Genomic DNA, 8,805 nt, shown 5'->3' on the forward strand with positions numbered 1-8,805 from the left:
CTGTAACAGCAATAAAAGATCAGACTTGCTACACGACTTTCTCTTATATTTATTTCCCCTCACAACTAAACACAAGTATACAATTTAGGGTGGTATTCCACCTGTCCAATTTCTTTGTCCGATGTGTGTTTTGTCTCACATTTTGCGTGAGAGAGAGTGTGAGACGCCATGAGATTGGACAGATGGAATACGGAATACTACCCTTACACATCAGTGGAATTGGCAACTGTCAAGTCGAAGGTTTTTATAAAAGGCGCCAGCACCTGTCTCTAGTTTTGTAATATGAGATTTGGCTTAAAAAATACACTATTCCTAGGATTGACAGGTGAAACCCTACGCTGCTGGCGCCATCTATAAAATACTTCGGCCAACCCCATAAGCCCCATTATCTTGTATTTGACCGAAGCGTAGCGAAGGTCTACGTTTTGACTCGGGCATTTTGCTTTTGTATGTCCGGATGTTCTCCTCTACAGGTCACAATTCTCAACCGATTCTTGTGAAATTTTGTGACCAGATTCTATGAGTAAATAAAATTTTTTTAGTCGATCCCGTTTTTGGAAATTTTCAAAAATGGAGGAGATGTGATACCTCGCGCTTAAACAAATACTCGTATCGATATCATAAAAGTATTTTCTTTTTGAGACATATTTACATAGTAAATGGCAAAAAATGCAGAAAAATTGTATTGCTGGTTTAGGCGGTATTTAGATATTTAGTTAGTACTTGAGAATGAGTAGCCGAATTTCGTCAGCTTAGCTAAGAACTATCATGGCGCATTTTGTTAACAATCGCTTTTTTGTTTGCACACAGAAAGTCTGGGTTCGATCCCCAGTAAGACATAACTTTTTGTATTTTTTTTTTCACTTAAACTTCGTATTTTTTTTTAATTAAAATCTTTGTATTGTTGATTGATCAAACCGCTGTGTGGCGCTGTCATCGTGCACGGTCACTTTACTTCAAACACAATCTTGTATTGTTGATGAATAAATATGATATGATATGATATGACGGTCCCAATAAGCTATGCTCGCGAGGTCTATAGCTCACAGAGCCACTAGTTTATTCTTGTACTAGAACACTAGTCCTTTTGTGAAAATTATCAGAAATTACTTTGACAAAAAATACCTGTTTTGACGTAAGAAGATTCAAAATGTAATGTCAGTTATTGTAAATTTTTTCATCTCCATTATTCAATATGATAAATTAAAAAGAAATTGCATAACTATTCAATATTAATTGACACAGGTACTTTGAAGTATTTTTTTCACATATTTACAAGAAACAAAATACACCTTTGTCTAAAGATCACTGATTGACAAAACGATAAAGGTTTAATATTTCTTCTTTATTTAATGACTGATAAAATGCTAACTTAAAATATAATCTATCCTATTAACCTTTCTTTGGAAACAATGAGAGTCCGACCAAGCTAACTCTGCATTGGTATGGTACTGACAAAGTGTGGATGTGCCTTGATGTAATTTTTGAAGTGAAAACTTCTTTAGCGGCGCTCTGCACTTTTTGTGATGGGGTAAAAATGTAAAACTCGCGACAGGTAAGATTCGTAAGACGTAAGACGGACACGTGAACTGATCCAAAAACTGTTACAATGTCATTGAGTTTTTCTTTATAGTGAGTTTCCCTATAACTGGTACTAATATAACTCGAGTACTAACAGTGATGTGCTTAGGGGTTTCAAGTAATGCGACGAAATAACGCTAGATGAATGAATGAATGGATGAATTGAGGTTAAAATTATACATGGTGCTGCAGACATTTTGCACTAGTCATTGAGTTTTCACTTCTGCCGGCCCTTCCGGAGTGCAACCGGTTTTTTTATAAATATGACTTATGATTACATCTATACCCTTTGTTGTATTATTGGTGCAGAGCCAGCTTAGACAGACTGCATAAACATAACATAAAATTGTTAGCTTAATACCTTTACCAGGCTGACATTTCGAAAATGACAATTGAAGGTCAGTCTCACTCATCAAAAATAGAACACGCGTTTGAAGTGAGATGAGGGAAATATATAGCCTGGTTAATCATACTTTTAACCGGAGGATTCGGTGCGGATGGCATGACATCAATGTTTTTAACGTGTGGCGTATGAAACGATAGGCGTGCCATCATATTCTATGGCGTAAGGCACGCCTGTCGTGTCATGAAATAATTGTTCGCCGCCACAGCCAAAAGTTTCCGAAAATGGAAGTCACAACGAAACGGTTAATGGGGTCTTTCGATCCCTTCCCACTGGAACATATTAAAAACTATTATTATGTTCCAAATCAATGTTCCATATCTGAAATCCTAGCCTCGCTCACTAAACTCTGAATCTCCAGTTGCAGCCGTAGCGCTTTCTGCAAATTCATTTTCCTCAACTGTGATGCTATAAATTTACCATAAATATCAAATTCATCTTCTTTGGCCTCATTGTCTATGCTATTCCTATATGATCTATCCGAGTTATCGGTACTGTGGCGATGTTTAAATCTTTTCTTCTTTATTTTGTACGAGCTCTGTGTCGCTTCTTGCTTTATGTCTTCGGGCTCAGGTTTGAGGACTAGAAGGAAGTTGTCTTGTTCGGACTCGAAGGGGTCAGAATTGGAGTTATCATTGACTTCGTCTGGACTAACCCATATTTTTTGACATGATTCATCAATTTGTTCTTCGTGCTGTAAAATGAATAAGAAAATCACATTAAATCATTAAATTTTTGGATATTATTGTTTCATCACATAACTGGATAAGATATGGCAAGTAAATATCAGAAGAATTAAGATATAAAGTAAACAAATTACATCTAAATTCTGTGGGAATATCCTAGCACAACAATAATTTATTTCAATGTTGCATACATTGAATGTGTTCTATAGCATTTTGAATATGTTGACAAACACAGATACTTTTTATCAGTTATTTGATCAGTTCTCCACAACATTCCATTATTTAAAAGAAAAAATGTTATAGGATATTAATCTCTTGCCTATTATTGATAAAGCAAAAAGAAAATTTGATGTCACTTAAAATCCCACAGAAACAGATTCTTTCCAGATTATGTGAGTTGCATAGTTTAAAGATGAAACAGCGTTACTTACATCAAAAAATGCATCGTCCATAACGTCCAGATCTCTTCTAAGCGTCTTGCTAAACCGTTTATGCCAAGCATAGAACCATTTGATCGAAGGCTTGAAAACAAAGTCCGGGCTAGATCGCTTACGTATTTTATTGACCTCCTGTATGTACGTGGACCTTAAGTTCTTAATCTTGGTTCTCACTTCAGGTTCCGTCAAAGGCATGCCCGTAGAAGCTCTGAATTCAGCTATAATTTTAGTATAAGCTTTGTGCCGTTCTGGTTTGGATTTGTACTCGGGAACTCTAGGATTCCAGAGTGCTTCATTCGCCAGGTACAATTTGACAAAAGTACACGTTTCTTTTTCACTCCATCTCATGTTTGTTTTTATTAGATGTTGTTTTTCAATGTTTATTAAATAAATAAACTAACGTCGCCCTGGCACGGCATTTGTTGTTTGGCAATGACAGTAGGACAATACACTATGGGATATTTTCGACATTGTATTTAAAATGTAGGTTTCTAGATGAAGCTCAAAGCAACTTAATATTTATCCCTATAAAGTCCAAATTACTATACCTATTGAATACGTATAAAATTACGAAAATTACTTCAACATAAACGTGCCCAACCATAAACAATGATTTCTTTCGTTGAAGACGATTGCTATAGTCTGTCAAGACATTTCCGTCAGTAGAAAAAGTAGGCAAATTCGAAAAATGTAGGCGCTAAGGATAATCAATCATCCCATAGAAAGTTTGAATTTCACTCTTTTTTTCTACTGACGAAGTTGTTTGACCGGCTTTTCCTTCCTTCAAACTGTTTCTGACGTGTAATGTATTGTGTGCATTTACGTAATAAATGAATATGAAATTAGGAAAAGGTATATCCTAGTTCTTACTGACTGACAAGTTGTGTTTGCCAGTCTATATTTCTCTACAGTGTGAACCTTGATGATAATCAAAGAGTAAATAAAATACTGCAATTTTCATTTTCAGAGGTTCCAGATGGGAATGGGAGCTGATCTTGTATGAAATGGTAAATAAAAATAAGGAAGCAGATAATATACATAATCATGTTTTATTATATTATAAAACAAATCATGAACTTAATCTTTGGTTCAACATTCTAAATTACAGGTATAAATTATAAAAAACAATTTTGTTAGTTTGTTTTAGCACTAAATAAACTTTGACAAAACTTAAATTTAAAAATAACTTTATCATTGCTTAGAAAATTAAGTAAAATAACACTTAAAAATACAAGTCCTAATAAAAGGGAATATATAGAGATCTGTTCATTGCACATTTTCTAAAATAGCTTTCTACTAATACTAAAGAATGAAAAACTTAGGAGGTTATGGTTTTTATACTTTTAGATGCTGTGTAGATTAAAAATCTATAAAGGCCAGAGCACACTATATACCAACACATCACATATGTGGTATGTCTCATATGGATCTGTATATTACAATGCACATCTACACACATGTACAGAGGGCCAAGAAAGTGGTCTACCAGTTTTGACAAAAGTTTCTGTGAGATCTAACAATCGCTAAGGTTGACTTTTCTAATGGAGTTTAAAGTAAATCGACCTTGTTGTCTCATGAGTCTCATGACGTTCAAACGAACCTCAACCGTAGGGTGGTAGACCACTTTCTTGGCCCACTTTACCTGATGTGCACAGGCTTTAAATGTAAAGTCTGTTATAATTTGAATGAATTAGTTGTTTCTTGATAAATCAGACATCCTAGCCTCACTGATGAGACTGTGAATCTGCAGTTTCAGTTTCAAAGAATTCCTCTCATCCATCTTCCTCAATTGTGACGCTATAAATTTCCCATAAATATCAAATTCATCCTCTTTTGGATGATTTGTACTGTCAACAGATTCTGAATAGTAATCTGTAGCTCTATGCTTGATTTTTTTCTTTTTAATTTTCTTAAAGGGTGGCGAAATGCGCCTTTCTTTTTTAATATTTTCTGTGTGTTCGAGTTGGTTGGAGTCATATTCATCATCAGTATGTGGCACAAGGGGGTCTGGGTTGGAGTCTTCAGTATTCTCATTTGGCAGATCCTGGTCAACCCACAATTGGCAGGAAGAGTCAACCTCTGGAATTTCATGGGTCTGAAAATAAATAAACAAAGTCGGATTATACAGTACATAAATGCAGTATAGGGGAATTTCATGAGCTTTTCCTATTTATTTTGTTTATTACCAAATTTTTTTTATCATTAGTTAATGATTGTTTTACTGAGCTTTTTTCAGATCCATTGTAACATCAAAAAAAAAACTAGCAGAGTCTGTGCGGAAAGAGAAGTGGTAGAATGTATTGGATCCCAAATCCCAAAATGTATGGGACATTTTGGGATTTGGGATCATGGGAATGGAAACCATATTTTTTCATTCTTTGCTAATTACTTCATTTCTAATTGGGCAATCTAATAATACGAAGTCATTACCTAAACACACAACTGAGTCCTACATTTCGAGTATAAAATAATTCGAAAAATATGGTTATTTCGATGTTTTTTCAAAAAACCGGTTCCGATTCCTGGTCTAGTGCAGTGGTTCCCAAAGTTGACTGGGCTCTGACCCACCTAACAAATACTGCCAAATTCAAGACCTACCGCTTGGCCGTTTTAAAAAGGGAGCATAAAATATTATTGGTAACACTCAGATTCCCAAGTAGTTCCAGGGTCCACTAAATACTCACTCGCGACCCACCAACGAGGCGCGACCCATAGTTTGAGAAATGCTGGTCTAGTGTCTATCATGCTTAAATCCACACAGAGCGAGCATACGCGCCAGGCAATTTCCTCGCCCCCAACCCAGCTAATTGAAATTTGTCTTTGTCATTGAATCTCTACCCGTATCCTCTAGCTACGCCCCTGCTCTAAAATTTTTTGCATTATGGATATAAAATGACCAAGAAAACACAACAGTACTTACATTGATATAAGACGTAGAATGTCTGTTAGTTGGTACGTTTTTCAAACATTGATCCATCTCATGAAACCAAACTAAAGACGGTTCGTATATGGCATCAGGACTCGACTTCTGCAGTATTTTCTGCACTTGCTGACAGTAGGTTGTTCTTAAATTCTTTATCTTTATTTTTATCTCGGGAATACTCAGTGATTTACCTGTGGCCGCTTTGAAATCTGATTGAATACTGCTGTAAGCTTCTTCTCGTTGATATTTTAATTTATAACCAGTGTGCGCGGGGTTCCACAGGCATTCGTGTTTTATATATATTTTCACGAACTCTAGAGTGATTGATTCACTCCACCTCATTTTATCTTGTTTTAAATTTCAGGAAATTATATAAATATACAAGTTATTCTCACGCTATACGCCATAGTTGACAATGTTGAAATTTTTGACAGTTGTGACATTTGGCTTGAAGTTCGGTTAATACACGGCCAAATAATGCACGACTAGTCTGCTTTCTTAGGGTTCCGTAGTCAACTAAGAACCCTTATAGTTTCGCCATGCCGTCTGTCTGTCTGTCCGAGGCTTTGCTGATCCTTGATCTAATAGGCCCTATAGTCAGGGGCGTATTTACAAATTTGGCGCCCCGGGCCATTTTGATTTGCCGCCCCCCTTCATCAAAAAGCCTGCAACAAGTACCTTTGGGGTGTGAAATAAAAAAAACTAAACATTTACCATTTATTCACATAGGCATTTACAAAATGTACATTGTTTTCCTATGTACAAATTGGTTGACAAAATCATCAATGACGCTGTCGTAATTTAAAACGTTTGTCAGCTCAGCTTCTATATTAAGAAGAGCTAAGATATTCAGGCGCTCTTCGCTGATAGGGCCCGGCCACATGTCAGCGGTGCGACGCCGCCGCCGCACCGCAAAATTTAGCGGTGCCGCCCGGCGGCGCCTCAAAGCGGTGCGCGGCGCCGCGCGCGGTGCCGCCGAGCGGCATGCGTCGCCGCGTGCGATGCCGCGCTGCATAGTAAAGAATAAAAATTCGACCAGTGTTTGATCAGACATGAATCCCTTCACACGTGTTCTGCTCTTGCTGTTGGCGAGGTGATATTTTGCTTAAAAATTCTTCAAAACACGGCACAGACATTCGAAAATATAGTCCGTCAACCAAATCTTGTCAGTAGCAATGTAAAGCAAACTAAAGTAGGGCAACACTCAAAGAGCAGTATTGCGCTAAGAAAAGCAGCAATGTACATCGAACCAACAGTTTTTTTTTTCCGCTGAGCGCGCCCTGCGTGCGTACGTCAATTCAAATTGTCACTCGCGGTTTATTGAAAAAAAATTGAAACATGGACGGACAATTTAAAAGCGATGTTAAAACAATGTTAATCAAAATGATGAACAAATTTGAAGATATCAAAAACAACTCCCTATAGTAGTGCTTATATTCTCTTTGTTCCCTATCTATGTCTTCTAAGTTTACTAAAATAAAATCATATCAAAATGCAGATAATTAGATAGTGCATATATTTGTTATTTACAATATAATATGCCACTTGTTAATGTAAATTAGTGTACTGTTCTGGATGAATATGACATACCTGTGTAATTTTTTTGATTGGTATATATTGTACAATATACATATTAAAAATAAAACAACTGATATTTGGGTGTTTATTTAATTTAAAGGTAAATAAGATAAGGGTCACTTTTCGACTTGGTTGCGTTTTACACGTACATAAACCGCCATAGGTAAGTATTGTCTGAAAAGATACTACCTACTACGAACGCCTTATATTGGGCAAGATTTAATCCTGCAACAAACATGTATGGATTAGGTAGATATTGCGAAAGAACCGCGATATAATCAAGGCTCTTAATACTGTTTAAATGGTTTACCTTTGTAAATAGTCACAACTGATTGCTGAAAATATCAGACATGTGGGCCTATGGACGGTTTCCAGGACACAATTTATGGTCTTGTTGGATAGATTTAGGCATAGGTACGTTTTAATTTTATTTATGCCTTTTAACTCTAAAACAAAAAAACTGAACATAATCTTAAAAGTTCGAAATAGTTCTTCCAATACTTGTCATAACCTCAATTTTTAGTAATGTTTACCATCAACGAGCATGATTGTACATTGTAGGCCCCTTAGCTTTGCTTATTCTTATTTAATGTATTGGTATTTAATGGTGACAGCAGAAATATCTCTTGAAACAGAAACGATTCAGAATGAAAACCAAATGAAAACAAATAAGGTGACGGCTGTCATTCACGATCCACATTCCACAGATAAAACACAGATGACACGCGTTTTGGAATTATTTGAACACAGTGTTGCTAACCCGCGATTTTTCAAATTTGCCGCCTTTTACTACTGACAAGATTTGGTTGACGGACTTTAGTTATAACATTTATTTTCAGTCATCTTCAACACCTCGTATTTTCTTTTCAAATGATTTCCATCTTCATTCATTATACGAAGATATGGGTTCACCTAATTTGTTCTTTTCAATTGTTTTTAGGGTTCCGTAGCCAAATGGCAAAAAAACGGAACCCTTATAGATTCGTCATGTCTGTCTGTCCGTCTGTCCGTCTGTCTGTCCGTCTGTCTGTCCGTCCGTATGTCACAGCCACTTTTCTCCGAAACTATAAGAACTATACTGTTGAAACTTGGTAAGTAGATGTATTCTGTGAACCGCATTAAGATTTTCACACAAAAATAGAAAAAAAACAATAAATTTTTGGGGTTCCCCATACTTCGAACTGAAACTCAAACATT

General features: G+C 36.2%; 1 protein-coding gene across 1 annotated transcript; it reads right to left on the bottom strand.

Moving 5' to 3' along the window:
* Positions 1-2,291: 2,291 nt before the first annotated feature.
* LOC134654371 (uncharacterized) lies at positions 2,292-6,391 on the bottom strand. Its single transcript, XM_063509835.1, has 4 exons — positions 6,028-6,391; positions 4,801-5,202; positions 3,102-3,503; positions 2,292-2,678 (listed from the first exon to the last, which is right to left on the bottom strand). Exons 1-4 carry the CDS (start codon positions 6,370-6,372, stop codon positions 2,292-2,294), a joined length of 1,536 nt encoding a protein of 511 aa, XP_063365905.1. The 5' UTR covers positions 6,373-6,391.
* Between the last annotated feature and the right edge of the window lie 2,414 nt (positions 6,392-8,805).

The sequence above is a fragment of the Cydia amplana genome, chromosome 14 (assembly GCF_948474715.1).
Source record: "Cydia amplana chromosome 14, ilCydAmpl1.1, whole genome shotgun sequence".
NCBI lineage: Eukaryota > Metazoa > Arthropoda > Insecta > Lepidoptera > Tortricidae > Cydia > Cydia amplana.

Excerpts from the sequence above, each read along its gene's own strand:
- LOC134654371 (XM_063509835.1), bottom strand. The coding sequence starts at position 6,372 with ATGAGGTGGAGTGAATCAATCACTCTAGAGTTCGTGAAAATATATATA. Across the intron at positions 3,504-4,800 it reads CTGATTTATCAAGAAACAAC|TTTATTTATTTAATAAACAT; the intron begins TAATTCATTCAA and ends GGGCGACGTTAG. Across the intron at positions 2,679-3,101 it reads TGGACGATGCATTTTTTGAT|CACGAAGAACAAATTGATGA; the intron begins GTAAGTAACGCT and ends TTCATTTTACAG.